At 36.5% G+C, this 20,158-nt stretch overlaps 1 protein-coding gene across 1 annotated transcript in view; it reads right to left on the bottom strand.

Moving 5' to 3' along the window:
• Window positions 1-228: 228 nt before the first annotated feature.
• LOC111059980 (mucin-5AC-like) overlaps window positions 229-20,158 on the bottom strand; it is a 44,855-nt gene continuing 24,925 nt past the window's right edge. Inside the window, exons 2-3 of the mRNA XM_022347606.2 lie at window positions 10,229-10,324; window positions 229-5,778 (exon numbers count right to left, since the gene is read on the bottom strand). Of these exons, the coding sequence (XP_022203298.2) occupies window positions 3,397-5,778; window positions 10,229-10,324 (2,478 nt within the window). The 3' untranslated portion in view covers window positions 229-3,396. The remainder of the gene's footprint in view (window positions 5,779-10,228; window positions 10,325-20,158) is intronic.

Here is a 20,158-nt window from a genome sequence, read left to right as displayed (position 1 = left end):
GATGATGAGTAGAAGAGGAGGAGGATGATGAGTAGAAAAGGAGGAAGATGAGGAGGAGGAGGAGAAGGATGAGGAGTAGAAGAGGAGAAGGATGAGGAGTAGAAGAGAAGGAGGAAGAGGAGAAGGAGGAGGAGGAAAAGGAGGATAAGGAGTACAAGAGAAGGAGGAAGTGGAGGAGGAGAAGAAGGATTAGGAGGAGGAGGAGGAGGATGACAAGTATTAGGAGGAGAAGAGTAGGAGGCAGAGAAGGAGGAGGAGGAGTAGGATGGGGAGTAGATGAGAAGGAAGAAGAGTAGAAGTAGGAGGTAGAGGAGGACGGAGGGAAGGGATAGAATGCAGAAGTTGAAGATAAGAAGAGATAATTCATCGTTTGAACTTATTTGATATTCATTAAAAGAGGAAATTTTGAATACATTTTTTTAGAAACTCACTGGTATGAGGTCTGGGAGTAGGCTACACAATTTTTGTAAACTTTCATGGATTGGAAATGCAATTTTTTATCGCATAAATTTGATTTTAATAATAACAGGATAGCAACACAGCAATAAATAAATAAATAATTTCTCCAAGTCATTTGATATTGATTAAAAGAGGAAATTTGAATACATTTTTTTAATAAATAATTCTTCTGAATGAGCCACATAGACCCCAAGTTTTTCGTACGTCGGTAAACGTTCAATCACGATTAAATGCTATACTTTAATCGAGATTAGTGCTAACCGATTTTGGTTGCACAAAAACAGAAATTTCAAACGATAACGCCGATTAAACTAACCGGCGTAAACAATTTTTAATTCTGACTAGTTGGCACCATTTTAACCGCGATTAGTTGAAACAGAGATTTGGTTGCACAAAGGTAAAAATCGAAAAATTACGCCGGTTAAACAAATCGACGTAAAAGATTTTTAACAAGCCATTCACGGGAAATTAAATCCAACTAACTCCGATTAGGTACCAACTGATAGATGTCTTACAATTACTTGTTGGTAAAAAAAATAATAAAATTCAAAGTATGAGCGAAATGTATGCATGAATTTCATCCGTTAATAAAATAGAGAAGTGAATTTAGCTGATATTAGCAAAGACCTTAAAGAGATATCTGCATAGAGATATGAGATATATAGATATATAGATGTATAGAGATATATGCATCCTCAAGGTCTTTGGATATTAGCATTTAAAATTATATTCTGATTTTTGAGGTTAGTTTTCGATCTGGTTCCTCTGCAAATAGCACTGGACACTAGCGACAGACAGAACATTTTTATGACGCATGCCTATTGAATGACACCGCTTCAATAACATAACCTCAATTATGTGGCATTTCTTCAGAATAATAACATCTGTCGGTTAAATTACAGTGTTGTCAGATTGTGAAACTTTTAAAATCTTAGTTAGTTAACCGGGAAACTTGATCAGGATAAAAAACTAACCGATCTTTGTGGAACAAAAATACATCCGTAAAACTAACGCTGATTTGTTAATCAGCATTAATGTCCGTATTTTACAGACGTACGTGCAACTGGCCCAGAGTTTATTAAATCGATAATAACAGGGAAAAGCCAGTTATACACACATCGATTCTTGGTGGTTAGATTTTTGCCATCCTCATGAATTCCATCAGATTGAACGGAGCTTGGCAAACATCATCATCTGTTTAATCTAAAAATATCGAGGCACCCAGCTTCGCTCGTTATTTATTTATTGACAAACAAAACACAATTCTTCAAAATGATTGGAGAAGGACTAATATTTTTTATTATAGGAAGGTCATGACGTTTCTATTTTACAGCTGGCTATACGTCAGTTTATGGATTTCGGGGATGAGATAATTTGATTTCCCACAGATGCACTCGATCACCCACTTTTATTATCCACAGACGACGAGAGTCTCAGCTGTTTTTTCCAAGGATGAATTATCCTTTTAATGTCCTCCAGCGAGTTTCCCAGGGATGAGACCTAGTGCAATCGAATTTTCCTTCCATAAACCTACTATGTTCCAAATTTCGTAAAAGTCTTTAGAGCTGTTTTCGAGATCCGTTGGACATAAATCTGTGGCTTGGTGCGAAAACTACACATGTCAATTTTTTTCAAAAATGAGTTCAATACACTAATATCGATTATTTTCAGATCCAGAAGTGCCAATGTCCTATCTCAAAGCAATAGAAAGGTATAAAATTTATTCTACCAATGTCATGATTTAGTTCCACTCTCAGAGTGCAAAAACTACCAATGAGGAAATATGTTTTTAGATTGTCATTCATACTCCGTGCCAGAACTACCAATGTCGACTTCTGCACTCCTAGCACTCGAATTTCCGTATCGAAATGCCGTAGTTCGAAAATACAAGGTGAACTTTAAAGCTGATTTGTGAGAAAGTTGATATTTTGACATCAAAATGGTTCTTGCACCAAGCCACAGAAATAACCACATAAAAATATATAAAAATAACCAGATAGATAAACTATTTTTTGAATTGAAAAAAAATATTATGAAATTTTTCAACGTAATTGATAAGGTATCACATACACTCTGAGTACCTCCAGAGCATTTGAATAAATGTCAAATTTTAGTAGAGCAACTCTCAATGAAGGCTTCTTTCAGAAATATCTAGAAAATATATTATGTAGTCACACTTGACCATAACTTAACATAATAAGAGGATTTGTTATTCTAGATCTTGAAATTATTCTATGAAAGACAGTTGGTTATTTACAGCTAAGTATAACAGTTGGTTATTAACAGCAAGATATAGTTATTTACAGAGGTATGAATATATTCATCAGGGAATGTTTTTGAAATTTCAGTTTACAATAAATTCATCAAAAAAATTAGTGTAATGAAATCAGTAACATCATGAAGAAAAGATAGGATAAGAAGATATCTCATGGATTAGGTCGATTATGTTCCAAATTTCAAGCTGACTACTGTCGACTACTGTCCATTATTAACTGTTTTGTTGGGGTGACAGTGTATGAACGGTACAGTTTGAGAGACTACCAGCGTCACATAGCTCTACCAAAAACAACCACTAGGACTATCGGTTTCAGTTAACATTAAAAACTGGAACATAAATGCCCTCTATACCATGGGATATCTACTGGTGCTTTCTTTTATCTATAGTACCATCTAGGCATAAACTTACAGAATTATTGTTGAATACATGGTATATTGATTCACATATTATCTCAGATATCACCCAAATTGAATTATTGAATGAGGTTGCATCAAGCTCCCTCCAATTTAGAAAATGATTTCTCACTATATAGGCAACCTATGATTAAAGTCCAACACATTTCTTGGATAAACACATCTAAGTTGGATATCAGCCTTAAGATCAGCCTGCTATAGTTGGAATTACTTTTAGTGACATGTTTTGGAAAGTAATCTTGAAAACTACCAAGGTCTCCAAGGCATATCATCCTCCATCTCTTCATCATCTGTCTTCTTCACCAGACACAGAGGCCTCGTCATAGGTGGACTCACATAACCTCTATTCTGATCAACTCCCAGACCAGTACCTTGTGTTCCATTAAACCTACTTTGGAATACATGTGCTGGAGCAATTTGTAACAAAGAATTATTGTTCCTCAGTTGCTGTTCCCCCATATCAATGTTCATAGCTTGGTCATGTTGTTCATGATAGAACATATCCCTACTTGGTAATCTATGAGTTTGTTGAGGGTACCTCAATTCTGTACTCACTAAGGAAACTTCATCGTCATTTGATACTCTATGGGGTTGCCTCAATCCTGGGCTCACTAGAGATATTACATCTGTGTTTGGTACACTATGGGAGTGCCTCAATTCTGAACTCATTGGGGAAACTTCATCCATATTTGGTACTTTGTAAGGTTGCCTCAGTTCTGGACTTTCTACAGAAACTAAATCCATTTTTGATACTCTGTGAGGTTGCCTCAATTCTGGACTCACCAGAGGAACTAAACCCGTATTTGATACTCTGTGAGGTTGCCTCAGTTCTGGACTCACTGGAGGAGCTATATCTGTATTTGATATTCTATGGGATTGCCTAAATCCTGGACCAATGGAACTTGATACATCCGCAATTGGCAATCTGTGGTTTTGGGGATAATGCCTCAACACTGGACTCACAGAGCCTGCAAAGGAAGATACTGGAGAAACAAGGGATGGAAGAGATGATGTATTTGGGAGATGAATCAGTCTTTCCCCAGCTAATTTAAGGCTTGGAGGATGGTTTTGTAAAGTGGGATTCCTACAAATGGTCTCTTGTTCCTCTTTATGCAGTCTGTTATTGATTGAGAAAGGATTACTTGGTGTGAAGTTGGTTAGGATTGCTGTATCTGCAGCAAAATTGACACAATTTTCCGTAGTTCCTGGTGTACTGTTACTAGTGATCCTGTTTTCCACAGAGAAACTTGGTGTTACTCCTGATGTACTGTTTCTAGAAGTTGTGTTCTCCCCAGTGAAATTCACTGCAGGTTTTCTCTGCGTAGAGCCACTAGCATTTGTGTTTTCTCCAGAAAAATTCTCTGAATTACTTGGTGAAATATTACCATGACTTGCATCCTCTTGCATAAAAGTTCCCCCACTTTGCAAGGTTCTTGGTGGAACTGAAGAACCCACCATGTTCCCTCCATTGAACCCTATATTCTGACAACCTCTTGTAGAAAAAGTTGTGGAATTAGCAGTTTCTCCAAGAAACTTTCTATCAATTACTTGATTTTTTGGTGCACAATCATTTGACACCATGCTCTCCCCATCAAGTCGTTTCACATTTGGGGTATTCATTGAAACAGCTGTGGAGTATCTGGGAGAAGTAATTAGGCTGCTTCCAGGTGAGGAACTTGATGATTCATTGTTTGGAGGTGATGACACTGTTGATGTTACAGAGATATTCTCATCATCTGATGACACAACTATTGCCGCTTTTGAGGTGTTGGTTTCAGGAGCTGAGCTTGAAGAGGGAACATAAGATGGTATTGAAGGAATGGTGATGGGAGAATCTTGAGATACTGATGGTGTAGAAGATGGAACTGAAGATGTTGAAACAGTACTTGATGGAACAGTTGGAGAACCTGTTCCATTCGGTTGAGAACTGTTTCTTGTGATTGGTATCAACATTGGTAACGGTGACAAGGCACCAGGGACAACAGTACAAGGGACAGTAACCGCTCCCACAGTTGTCCTAGAGCTCCCAGTAACAACCTTTGCAGAACTTACTGTGTTACCAGTACTCACATTGATATTCAACTGGCTCTGATGGTTGGGTTGGTTTGAAGGTAGCACAAGAGCAATGTCCCCATTGGGTAGTCTTGTGGGGACTAGCTGTAGACTTGCACCATTCCCTGTGGTGCTGAAAAGTATGCTCTGCTGGGTGACCAAGGGTGTTGTGGCACCTTCATTGGTCACTGCTGGAAGGATATGTACCTGAAGACCGGGTATGGTTGCAGCAGATGTGGCTCCTGCAGGATTTCCCTGACTGGCAACTGTTGCAGGATTCGATGAATTTCCTGTAGGATTCACAGGATTTCCCTGAATAGCAGATGTTCCCTCGTTTCCTGTGGATGTGTTGAGCACGTTGGTGAGATGTTGAAGGAGTCGTCGACGCACTGGAGGCTCCAAACCTGGGAACCTCCCCACTTCTCCGGCACATTCGCTGAATCCAGCCCGGAATTTGTTGAGGACGTGGGGATCTGTGATGGTGGTCATGGTTGACTGCTGGCGTTGGATGGTTTCCAGGTGTTTTACAGTCATCTCAAGGATGTCCGCTTTCTCCAGTTTGGAATGGCGGGCTGGCTGTGAACAAAAATGTATACGGAGTTCAGCAAACAGAGAATATTCAACAACATTAATAACATTCCTATGATGAATATAACTCAATCAAAATCAAATTCCTCAGATTCTTGAACAGGACACAGTACACATGATGTTATATACTTTCAAATAAAAATAGTTTAAAAATTGGAATCAACCTAATCAATCAATCTCTCCCAGTATAGCCTGCCTAATCACCTAGCATAGATCTTTCTTTCCTTATTGATAGTCCTTTGGCAATATTATTATCATAATCACTCCATCTCACAAACCAGATTCCATAATTCTTCATCAATAATCCTTTCAACATTCATAAATTATTTGCCCTCTTCTTCTTTTTTCTTCTTTTTCTTCCTCTTCTACATTCTAACCCTTCCTTCCATCCTCCTTCTCCTCCTACTCCTACTCCTCCTCCTCCCGCTACTTCTACTCCTATTCATCCTTCTTCTCCTCCTCCTCCTCTTCTTGCTTCTTTTCCACTCATCCTCCTCTTCTTCCTTTTCTTCTACTCCTCATCCTTCTCCTCCTCCTCCTCTGCCTCCTACTCTTCTACTCCTAATCCTTATCTCCTCCTCCTCCTCCTTCTCTTCTACTCCTCATCCTTCTCCTCCTCATCCTCCTTCTCTTCTACTCCTTCTCCTCCTTCTCTTCTACTCCTCATCCTTCTTCACCTCCTTCTCCTCATCCTCCTTATCTTCTACTCCCCATCCTTCTCCTCCTCCTCCTTCTCTTCCACTACTCATCCTTCTACTCCTCCTTCTCATCCTCCTCTGTATTGTAAGCTATTGTATATAAGGTGTATAAGCCAGTATATATTGTAATCTACATAAATAAAGTACTCAATCAATCAATCAATCAATCCTCCTCTTCTACTCATCATCCTTCTCCTCCTCCTTCTCTTCTACCCCTCATCCTTTTTCTCCTGCTCCCTCTTCTTTTCTACTCCTTATCCTTCTCCTCCTCCTCCTTCTTTTCTACTTCTCATCCTTCTTCTCCTCCTCCTCCACTGCCTCCTTCTCTTCTACTCATCCTTCTCCTCTTGCTCCTTCTCTTCTACTCCTCATCCTCCTCCATCTATTAGTCCCCCTCCCCCTTTCCCACTTCTACACCTACTCAACCTTCTCGTCCTCCTCCTCATACTATTCTCATACCACTCATCCACCTCTTTCAAACCGGTCCTAGACACGATTCCAATATATGATTTGCTAGATTTAATCCTCCTCCTATACGAATAGAATGTACCGAATACCGTAAGCTTAAATCCTTATACTTCTACAAAATAAAACATATACAACACGTTTCTACTATGGAAAAAAACTAAAACATAGACAACATTTGCTCTGAAGAAAATATGTTCGCCCATCATAGAAGCATTCTAATGTTATTATAATAGCATCGTCCTATGCAATCAAGATAATCATAATTCTATCAGGAAATAATCTTCAGAAAATAGCCAATAGTCTCATGTTAAACTACACGTGCCTTATAGAATGAACAGGTCAAGAGATTATCTTCTCAAATACTTTTTTTTCATCTTCCACTACTTGTTCTCTTGTAACTCTTCTTCTTCTTCTTCTTCTTCTTCCAGCTTCTTCTGCTTCTTCTTCTTCTTCTTCTTCTTCAACTTCTTACTGCAACCGTCCTCTATTTCCAACTGTCAAGAGCTTTCCAAGCATCCTAAAACATCTTATTAAGAATAAGAAATCGATTGGGACCAATAATTCTTCTTATTCTCTCTCTTCGTCTACTCCTTCGTCTCTACTTCTTTTTCTTCTTCTTCTCCATCTTCTTCTTCTTTTCTTCTTCTTCTTCTTCTTCTTCTTCTTCTTCTCTTCTTCTTCTTCTTCTTCTTCTTCTTCTTCTTTGCCATAAATTTTACAGATATTTGCGGAAGAGAAATATTTGATATCTGGTCAATAGACACTCCCAATTTTGAGAGTTAATTTTTTCTCTAGAATAGTTTTCTGTTCATTTTTCTCTTCATCTATGAATCTTGTATATAATAATCCATGTATTTATTTTCCTGTATGTATAATTCATTTTTCTCTACTTCTCCAATTCTGTTATCTTTTCTACCAAATTTTGTTGTTCCCTTTCCTCTTCACTATTTCCATTCTTTACTACCCTTGTTTTTCGTGAACTATTTTTGTCCTCCTAATTTTTTTCTTTACCTTATTCTCTCTACATCCTTCTTCTCAATTCTATGGACATTTTTTTGTTTTTAATAATTTTCGTTTAATAATACTTAATATCGTGGAACAAAGGTTCGCTCGTTATTTATTTATTGATAAACAAAACACAATTCTACAAAATGATTGGGGAAGGACTAACAGGCACAGCCCAAAACTGTTTCTTCCCCGAATTTTAATTCATACACTATATTATAGTATAGTATAAACGTATATAGTCCAAAAATTAGGTTATGTTCTATACACTTGAATTCAGGTCCAATTTCCATACCAAACATTTGAAAACAGAAAAGTTCTGATTAAGATTGTTTACCAACCAAATTAAAAAAACAAAATAACACTCACTAATCACTTAAAACTGTAAAATGATGATTAACTTTGAAAGTTATGATATACTCTAATTGACCGAACGAAGTGAGGTCTAAGATTCAAGTCGACGGTTTGGCATTTCTCTTAATGTTTAAATGTTTTATATATTTATATGTTGCGCATTTACGGCGAAACGCGGTAATAGATTTCCATGAAATTTGACAGGTATGTTCCTTTTTAAATTGCGCGTCGACGTATATACAAGATTTTTGGAAATTTTGCATTTCAAAGATAATATGAAAGGAAAAAAAGGAGCCTCCTTCATACGCCAATATTAGAGTAAAAATCAGACTATAGAATATTATTCATCACAAATCAGCTGACAAGTGATTTGTGTGGAGAAGCCAGTCTATTACTGTATTTGTATAAGGTCTATAGTTCCAATCAGACATTAAAGAGGTATGCATCTTTAAGCTGGGTTTACACCAAAGTTATTAACCAAATGGTTATAACTTAATCCTTATAGATTCTATTAGATTGAACGGAAGTTGACAAACACATATGTTCATCATGTGTATGATAAGTTATGTTCAATCTAATATAATCTAAAAGGATTGAGTTATTAACATTTTTTAAATTAATTTGGTCTAATCGCAGCTTTAAGGTCTTTGGTTTCAATATTTTGTTTTGCAGTCATGGTATTATTATGCGTGCCCATCAGTATCAATATTCACACATTCTAAAAAACTAATTTAATAGGTGAATAAAAATAAACGAATGAACTGAATAATGCTGGAGAAATTATAATATTTTTGATTCTAAAAAATTAATTTTCATCAGATAGAAAGATCATCACGGAACTGGATGAATTATATCATATGAAATACAAATTCAAACGTGAACTGAGTTTGTTAACATTTAAAACAGTTGACATCTGGTACTTGTGGATGAGAATACTGCGTGAGGACTAGTACTACAGAACTACTAGTTTAGAATGATATATCATGTCATGTCAACAAATCAGATTATTTTGATCAAGTGGATTAAAATATTATTCTAGATAATAATTGTCGTGATAAAAGCTGATTGATTACACATCTGAACATAATTCTGCCTCTCTCCCACACAGGCACACGCATCTTCTGTTATCAACAGACAACGAAATTATTCTGTTTTTCCAAGGATGAATAATAATTATCCTTTTCATGTCCTTCAGCGAGTTTTACCAGGGATGAGACCTAGTGCAATCGAATTTTTATATGATAAATTTACTATGTTCCAAATCTCGTGAAAATCGTTAAGAGCCGTTTTCGAGATCCGTTGGACATAAATAGCCAAATATAAAAATATATACAGAAATTGCTTGCTTAATATAACAGGATTAATTCATTGGCATTTGTACAGATGCAATATTTCAGTAATTTTCATCTGATTTCTATAATCGTTGAAGTAAATGTTCAAAGTGAATATTTACAATAAGCCGGAGCGCGAAGCGCGGAGGCTGCTATTCAACCCTATACAGTCATAAAAGGCGATCAGGCGGGCGAAGCCCGCCTCCCAGCCGGAGCGCGAAGCGCGGAGGCTGCTATCCAACCATATACAGTCATAAAATTAGATTTAACGGGCGAAGCCCGCTTCCCAGCCGGAGCGCGAAGCGCGAAGGCTACTAACCCTCCCCACTGGTGGTGCAGGAGGCGAAGGCCCCTGCCGAGCGCGAAGCGCGAGTATTTACAATACTTCCAGGTCAAAATCATTGTAATTCAAAATTCCAAATGACTTTTTAATTGAATTTTCATCAACTCTATTTTGGTACCTGTAGAGACAAAATCTGGTTATTCGTATTTGTATAGTATTTTTGATCCAGATCGCTTGATTGTTTAAATGAAACTAAAGTTTGTGGAATAAAAAGATTTGAGAATAAAATAACTACTCACGTCTTTCTGCATGGCGTCCAGAATCAGCGCTTTCAGCTCGTTCAAACAGTTGTTGATCCTCGCTCTTCTTTTCTTCTCCATGATCGGTTTGTTGGTCTGAAAATAAAGAAAATAATTAATAATATTGAACTACAGGTGGAAATTACTGAGATTTTGCATGTATTCAAATGCTAATGAATTAATAATATTATTATTAAACAAAAATCTCAATTAAATGCTGGAAATCACCCCGAAGACTTTTGCTACTGCTAATATTGACAACATGGCAAACAGCTAGATGGAAATTTGATGAGCGCTACTATTCAAAAAAACTGGTGTGGCGCACTGACACAACTTTTCATGCCGTTATGAAAATTGATCACCTGACGCTAGTGTTCCCGCGCATCTCAAGTCTACTATTCAAAGATTTGACCAGCTGGTGACAGGGCAATAACTTTGGAGACACATGAGGTCTGCTATCTCTACATGGTGAATGATTTAATAGAATCAACAGTTGCCAACATTTTGCAATTGAATAATCTAATTTTCTCGAATTTCGAGTCTATTTTCAAATTTAGGTGAAAATGTTACTCAATATTAATTGTAGAAATTTTCAAAATTTTTTGTTTAAATTTTATCTGAAGCTTAATAATTGGGAATCTAAAATCGAACTTTGCATAGATGGGGCGGAGCTCCTGAAATTTTTACATATATGAGACTTGTGGCAGTTGATAGAGCTTATCAATTACTATTTTTGGTATAAATTTAATCGAAATCGTTGAAGCCGTTTTTGAGAAAATCGCGAAAACCCCTGTTTTTGACAACATTTTCACCATTTCAGCCGCCATCTTGAATCGCATTTGATCGAAATTGTTCGTGTCGGATCCTTATATTGTAAGGACCTTACGTTCCAAATTTGTACGTACCAATTTTTTTTTACTTTGATTCCAAAGTCATACTGTTAATTGGGAGATGAGATATCGTATACACAGACGCACATACACTCATACACACACACACACTCATACACACACACACACACACACACACACACACACACACACACACACACACATACAGACCAATACCCAAAAACAACTTTTTTGGACTCAGGGGACCTTGAAATGTATAGAAATTTAGAAATTAGGGTACCTTAATTTTTTTCGGAAAGCAATACTTTACTTACCTATGGTAATAGGGCAAGGAAAGTAAAATTATTTGTCAGCCCGGGAGGTACCGGGTTCGATTCCGAGGCTGACAAATAATTTTTGAATAGTAGCGCTCATCGAATTTCCATCTAGCTGTTTACCCTGTTGTCAATATTTGCAGTAGCAGAAGTCTTCGGTGTGATTTACAGCATTTCATTTGGATTTTCGTTGAATAATAAATATTGAACTTGTAATAGTACAGAAAAACAATTTACACCACGATTTTCATGATAAAATTATTGAAATAGTTATTTGTGCAACTAGTGCGCAAAGTGACAGTTTGCTGCACCGAAAGAAACGTTTACGCCCGAGCCGTAGGCGAGGGCGGAATGGTTTCTTGAGTGCAGCAGAGGAACTTTGCGCACGTATTTCACATTAAGTTTTTCCTACAGTTACCATTGAATATGAAAAGTGGGTAATTATGGGTAAAATTGCCTGAAATGTATCAAATGTTTTTCTGTGTAATTTTATTATTGATAAAAACCTTAATTTATTGTCAAATTGAATAAAAATGTTGTTCTTGGTTATAATATATAATGTAATAATTTGCTCGTTGCGCTTCGTTGCACCTCTGCTCACTATAGCAGCCCAGTCACTGTTACCAACTTCATTTTTATTTTGCTGCACTGTTGCTCCATATAACCTACTAAGTATTTTGCGTTGCCATGTTGCAAATCTGGAGTGCAGAAAAATTTTTCCCCGCACTAGAGCGGAAAAGTGATTCTTTGCGTTCTGTAATCGGTGCAGCAATGGCCACTTTTCAAGGTAACTGTAGGAAAATGCAATTTATCTAGGAAAACGATGAATGTGATACTTTTTTCATCATATTAAAACATGATGCAAACTTAAATTATGTTTAGGATAGATTCAAATCTATAATGGAGGGAAGAATTGGCTTATTCATGTACGGGATGGGAAATTCACGAATGCTGCATCATCACATCTCAACTACTCAACTGATAAACTTGAAATCTATAATATAATATAGGGAGGAATTGGCTTATACATGTACGGGATGGAAAATTCACGAATGACGCATCATCACGTCTCAACTACTCAACTGATTAACTTCACACTTTGCATATAGATTCTTAATTTACCGAGGATGACTTCAGACCTATTTTCTAATCTTCAAGGTTTCACTCGGTCAAGTTTCCAGTTTATCAATTTTGAATTGAACCAGGATTACCTACCAGTTATAAATAAAGATCTATATATTTGCTCACAGGAAGATCTCAGAAAAATCCAGATACAAACATTATAGATATCTATAGAAAACTCGTTCAACCTATTCATTACTGGTATCTCACTTACTCACAGCAACTAAAATAATTAAACGTGCTTAGACAGTTCCTAATTTTAACATGAAATAGGTTTCATCAACTTTATTGTAAGACAGGGGAGTTGGGGTTTTCCAGACTGCGTCCTTGACATGTTTTGGGGAAAAGGACTCATAATCAAATCCTAAAAAAGGGCAGTCAGTCAGCAGTGTCATAGAATAAAACTATTTTGAGTTTAAAACAATCGTATAATTATATCAAACTAAAATCCAAATCCACAACATTCAATTTGGATTTTATTTTAATAATAATTATTCATCAACTAGTATTTGGATAAATGTAATTTCTAATTAATTCCCAACAATCGTATACATTTTTTATGGCAGAGAATACTAGTAACATTTCCTTGTGTGAGGGGTTAGAAGCTGAGATATTTGATATTTATTTTATACATCTTACATTGTCAGGTCTGACAAGACCTAGAGGGTGAGGGGGAAAGTTATATAAGAAGAGAATAGGTTTCCTGCAAAGAGAGAGAGAGAGAGAGAGAGAGAGAGAGAGAGAGATTAGATTAGATTTCTTTATTTATATATGTTTCAATATTCACTGGCTTATACACTAATTTACATTAAATGACGATAATGCTAGTTATTCAACGAATTTCTCAAAGTATAGAAAATAAAGCAATGAGAATAAAGATTGAATGCAATTGAATAACGATAATATGATAATGTGATGTAACTTCATAAATCGGCAGTGTTTCAACAAATAATTGTCGATTTTTTTAAAAGGATATAAAATAACACACGACCGGGTTGTGATGAATTAGAGCTGTTGAGAATTATAACTCGAAGTAATGTTCAAATAAGAAACTCTACTTAATAATTTGAAAACTAGTTGTTTTGAATCTTGGAATTATGGGATGAATGAATGAATGAATGAAATATAGAATGATAGTGGATACAATATCGCATTAATAATTAAAATGAGATAAATGGAACAAATGTTATAGGGTGGGATTTAATTAGAATTTCAGAAATTGATTGGTTAATATTAACAATATACAATACTAAAGAACAGAAAATCTTGAGATGGGAAGATGAATACCGTATGTATTATGTAGAATGGAGATGGGATGTGGAAAATGGATAAAGAATGGGATGAAGAATGGAAAGAAAGAGAGATTAGAATATTTGTCATGCGGTGCTCTAGGGTTGAATAGACTCAGTCATTTTCTCCAAAAGATACTTTTTCAAAGACAGGATAAAGCCCGCTTAGCTCTCTATGCATCTAATAGAGTTGGGAAGTTAATTCCATTCACAACAAGCACTGACAAGGAACGATTTGGAATAGATAGTATTTGGATAGATAGTTCGATGATTAGGTATCATGAGAGTATTTGCACCAGTTCTAGTATGGGAAGCAACTATCCTCCTACCATCGGAAACAAATTTAAAATCATTTTTGAAAGAGAGAGAGTGATAGAGAGAGCGAGAGAGAGGGTTTCTTTGAAAAGAGATTCTCTTGTTTGACAATTGAAGAACTAGAAATCACTTCACTGCTCTTAATTCCTATTAAAAGCTACCCTAGATACCCGACAACCCGCATAATATAAGCTTTACAAGCTTTGATTAACACACAATAGCTCAATGACAAAAAAGACGAATAGAAGGCTAGTCTATACCAGCATATGGTACGAATCACTGCTCCCTCTAGTGAGGTCCACGTTATAATGGCAGTATTTGACTAACATTGGTGTTGCTATCCTTGTCTATCATTCGACGAGGCAGATAGTGCTAGCCTTTTCCTCCTCTGCAGCGTTGCTAGACGTTCTCAACAATATATGAAATACTGTATAGTCTAATTAATTAATTAACGGAATATTCTCAGTTATAAGAATGTTTTATTTAATCATTTATTCTATCGACGAATAACGAATACTTCTATCCTCTACCTCCTCGCTAAGGATAGCACTATCCTTTTCTACCTTTGCAGTGTTTCCAGATCGTTTTTCAACAATATAGAAATATAATACATAAACAAAGTATCCAATCTCAATCATAGCAATGTCTTGCTTAATCATTGGAAAAAATATTTTCTTGAAGAATAAAATATAATTGATTTTTCCCAAACTGGAAGAACAGTTGATAATTCTTCAGATATACCGGTATTAGCTATTCTCCATAGAGGGCATTGACAAGACAGAGGATCGGCAACGGTCTTCACCTATCTTTCTCCTCTGCCATTATAACGTGGACCTCACCATAGTAGACTTGACCCTCTGATTCCATTCACATTTGTATTAGTAGACTTAATCGGTGCATATAAATTTGATTGCTACATCTGTCAGATACCAGTTCATTACACTTAACAAAACAAAAACAGGTTAACATAGATCTATCGAAAGCGTTTGACAACTCTAAAACAGGACCATAAACTAACATGTCAATCTGTTGAGTAAACCTGCAATCTATATGCATAAAATATGTGTTTAGCTGGATAATATGCAAATTAGAGCATTTTTTATCTATCAGATACCAGGTGAGATTAATTTGGGAAGTTGTAACACGTGGTTCTGTTCTCAGTCCCAATCGATTTCTTATTCTTAATGAGATGTTTTAGGATACTTGGAAAGCTCTTGACAGTTGAAAATAGAGGACGGTTGCGGGAAGAAGTTGAAGAAGAAGCGAGAAGAGAAAAAAGAAGAAGTGGGTGGGTTGATTCTTGATTGGTCTATAGAGCGATGTGAGTGAGTGAGTGAGTGATCACTACTTGTGCATTTATTCTCTTTCTTCATTTCTCTGCCTTCTCCTGTACTTTCCTTTCCCGTTTTCCCCTCTTCATTCTCCCATTAGAGCTTCTACATTCCACTCCAAATGTTCAATTTAGACAGTCAATTTCAATTTTTTTATTACTATTTCTTCAACAATTTTATCAAATTTCTCCCTTTCTTTCTTCCTATTTATCTTTTCAACCTTCTCCTCCTCCTACTCCTCTTCCTCCTTCTACAGCTCCTTCTCCTTCTCCTCCACCTCCCCCTTTTTAAACTTCTATGTTTTTACTCGGATTTGCTTCTGTCTGTCTGTATGAAACGCGATTACGGCCAAACGCGTTGATAGAATTCGATGAAATTTGGCAGGAATATTCCTTTTTCAACTGCGCGTCGATATATACACAATGTTTTTTTTAAATTTTGCATTTTGAGGATAATATGGAAAGAAAAGGAATTCCTCCATACTCTGAAATCACTATAGCCTACTTCATCCAAATTGAAGATGGGATCAATCAGACTATAGAATTATTCATAATCAATCAGCTGACAAGTGATTATTTATTCATTGCATGCATTACACAGATGTCTGGCCGTGTCTATTTCAATATTTTTTATGATGCGTGCCCATCAGTATCAATATTCTCACATTTGAAAAACAAATTTATCGTTGAAAATAAAATAAAAAATGATATAATGAACTGAATAATGATGAAGAAATTTTAATATTCTTGATTGAAAAAAAATTAATTTTGGAATAGTTGAGAAATATTTTTATGAGTTGGAAAGATTATCACAAAACTGTATAAAAATGGGATACAAAACCGAACGTGAACTGAGTTTGTTAACATTTCAAACAGGTGACATCAGATACTTGTGGATGAGAAAATTGCGTGAGGTCTACTGTTCACAGAACTACTAGTTATCAAAATTTGGGAATAAAATAGTTTTGGGCCAAGCCTGTTGTTCCTTCTTAATCATATTTATATTATTTGTATGATATTATTATATTATTAGATTGTATCTACAAATAAATGAGCTATATTATTTTGTTGAGTGATAACTGTAGATATACTGTCAGTTATAATTAGTATATATAATCCTATACTATTAAACGAGCAACTTGTGTTTATATGTTTATATATTTGTATATCACCAGATCTCGAAAACGGCTCTAACGATTCTCACGAAATTCAGAGCATAGTAGGGTTATAATATATAGAGATTCGATTGCACTAGATCTCATCCCTGGGAAAACTCGCTGAATGACATTGGAAGGATAATCATTATTCATCCTTGGAAAAACAGCTGATAATAATTATTTCGTCGTCTGTTGGTGTTGGAAGTGAGTGAGCGAGTTCATGTGTGTGGGACTGTTTCAAAATTATGACTCAGCTGTTGAACTCTTGTAATCATTCAATCAGGTACTTAGTGCCGGTTGCAAAAAAGCCGGGTTATTTGCAATCCTGATTAATTCCGGTAGATCCATCTTTTTGAAATGGTCTTCTCTGATTTGGTTCACGTGGAGTTAATAAGGATTAAAATATAACTGGCTTTTGTGAAACTGGGCCTTTGTGAGGGAAATTTTTGCATTATCAATTTACTGTGATTAGATAGAACATTTCTGAATGAATGTTATAAATGTTATTATAATTTCTTCTTTCATAATAAATGTTTCATGCTTTTGTACTCCAGAGCGAAGCTCGCTCCCCGATATTATATTGTAACTTAGATGACTTAATAACTAATCTAATCTAATCTGATCTCTTTCACACACACACATTCTCTCTCGCTCTTCAGTATAATTACGCTCATGCACAAGCCTAGATCTCAAGTGACTTCATCCTCAAGGAAAGAAGGGTACATAGAGCTGAACAAGACATTTCAGGAATTTCTTTATCCAATCCCATTTTTCTTATTGAACCAAATGATAGTTTGTTTACCTCCACTATCTGACGTTTTCTCTTTCTCTCTGTCTGATCATCATCATTTCTCTTCTTTAATGTAACCTTCTCTTACTCCTCCACTACACCCTACATCAGTTCAATATTTAATACAAAATAATTTTGAATGAAAAAGACTAAGAAATTGTCAAAAAACCACTGATAATTAGAAAGACCGGTTTCGGTTATTACACCATTATCAATCTCTGATAAACTAAAACTAAATACAAGAGCAGCAGAATTTATACCTGTAGGCGATACTACTTGTATAAGTCGCCTAATTGTCAGTCGCCTACTAGTATAAATTCTGCTGCTCTTGTATTTAGTTTTAGTTTATCAGAGATTGACAATGGTGTAATAACCAAAACCGGTCTTTCTAATTATCAATAAATTAGTGGTTTTTTGACAATTTCTTAGTCTTTTTCATTCAATATGAATAATTAGTCTACCACAATATCAACTTCTCAACTACACAAAAAGTGGACAAAATAATTCGTTTATATTTCTTTCACCAAGTCTGCATATTCCTCCAAGAAGAACAAGATAGAGAAGAACAACAACAATAAGATGGAGAAGAAGAAGAAAACTACAGAGAATAAGAAGGATAAAAGAAATAAGACAGGGGAAGAAGAAGAAGAAAAAGGAGAAGTCAGGAAAAAGATGAAGAAGTATAAGATGAAGAAGATGAAGTGAAGGAAGAAGAAGAGAGGAAAAGAAGATGGAGAAGAAAGTGTATGAAGACGATGATGAGGTGGTGAAGGAAGAGTAGGTATAGAAGGGAAGGTAGAAGAAGGTGTTGGTGAAGGAGGAGGAGAGAAAAAAAGAAGGAGAAAAATAAGAAGAAGAAGAAGAAGAGAAGAAGAAGAAGAAGAAGAAGAAGAAGAAGAAGAAAAAGAAGAAGAAGTAGAAGAAGAAGAAGAAGAAGAATATGATGAGTATCAGAAAGTTGAACAATAAAGCTCAAAGGAAGCCGCGACCCCAACCATTTTTTTGCCTATTAAAAAATATATATTATATCTTTCTTTCTCTTCCTGATCGTTAAGATGTCAGAGGCCGGGTTTTTTTATCTTTAAAATCCTCATCCGAAATTATTAAGAACTTTCAAAACTGCTGTCATGGATTGTGAAGACGGGCCCAAACACCCATCAGACCTTTTCTTGCCCTTTAATATCTGTTGCCACTCTTTTGACAATAAAAGTTTCAAGATTAGAAAATATTTATGTTAAGTGAACAGGTTCCGCAGTGGAATATATGGGTAGAGTGTTCATGGAAGGAGGAGTAGGATGAAGAGGAGGAGGATACGAAGAATGAGGAAGAGGAGGAGATGGAAGGGGAGGATGATGAGGAAGAGGAGGAAGAGAAGCAGAAGAAGGATGAGAGGAAAAGTAGGAGAAGTAGGGGGAGGTAGTGGAGGAAGAGGAGAAGAAGTAGGAAGAGTAGGAGGAGGAGGAGAAGATGAAGAAGAAGAATACGTGAGAGAAGAAGAAGGAGGAGGAGGAGAAGAAGAAGGAGGAGGTGGAGGAATGGGTGGGATGATGAGGGAGAGGGGGAAGAGAAGCAGGAAAAGGATGAGAAGAGAAGTGGGAGGAAGCAGGAGAGGAGGAAGAGAAGGCGGAGAAGGATGAGAAGAGAAGTGAGGAAAGCAGGAGAGGAGGAGGAGAAGGAGGAGAAGATGGAGGAGAAGAATACGAAGGAGCAGTGGTAGGAGAGGGTGGAGGAGGAGGAGGAGGAGGAGGAGGAGGAGGAGGATGAGGAGGAGGAGGTAGAAGGATGAAGAAGGAGTGAGAGGATGGGTGGATGAAGAAGAGGAGGAGATGAAGGAGAAGGAAGATATTAAGGAGTGGAAGGAGGATGATGTGGAGAAAGGGGAGGATAATGACGAACAGGAGGAACAGAAAGAGAAAAAGGATGATAAGAAAAGTAGGAGGTGGAAGAGGAGGAGGAGAAGGAAAAGGAGGAGTAGGAAAAGGAATGGGAAGAGAAGAAAGGAAGAGGAGGACGATGAGGAATAAACGAGGAGAATGAGGAAAAAAGAGAAGGATGAGGAAGAGGAGAAGGAGGGTTTGAATGTGGAGGAATGAGAGGATGATGAGAAAGAGGAGTGGGAGAAGGAGGAGATGATGAGAAAGAGGAGTGGGAGAAGGAGGAGAAGAAGAAGTATGAGGAGACGGAAGAGGAGGTGGAAGGAGATGAAGAGAAAGTTGGAGGAAAAGAGGAGAGGAAGACGACGAGTGGAAGAGGGAGCAGGAGAAGAAGGATTGGTAGAAGGATAGGGCTGAGGGGAAGGAATAGGATAATGAGAAGGATGTGGGGGAAAAGAAGAAGTATGCGGATGAGGAGGAGGAGAAGGAGTTGAAGAAGTAGGTGGTGGCGGAATAGGAGTTGGAGGAGAAGAAGAAGAAGAAGGAGAAGGAGAAGAAGAAGTAAAAAATAAGAAGAAGAAAAAGAAGAGGGTGAAGAAGAAGGAGAAGAAGACAGCAACAACAACGAAGAAGAACTAGAAAAAAAAGTTTATAGGAGTTGAAGACGCAATTAATTCTACTACAAAAAATCTCGTTGGAAATTAAAAAATGAGTTAATATATTTTTTTATTATGAATCCTCAACATAAATATCGTCTTTTTAATATTTCAATATTCTTCCCCTTTTTCTATTATCCTTCAATCTCTCCTTATTCTATTCTCTATTTCACAATATCTAATTTAGTGCTCCGTGACTATTAATGTGATGTTTTAATTGTTTCCGAGGGTG

The sequence above is a fragment of the Nilaparvata lugens genome, chromosome 14 (assembly GCF_014356525.2).
Source record: "Nilaparvata lugens isolate BPH chromosome 14, ASM1435652v1, whole genome shotgun sequence".
NCBI lineage: Eukaryota > Metazoa > Arthropoda > Insecta > Hemiptera > Delphacidae > Nilaparvata > Nilaparvata lugens.
The sequence above is the reverse complement of the archived record's forward strand: the minus strand, read 5'-3'. Positions and strand labels throughout refer to the sequence as shown.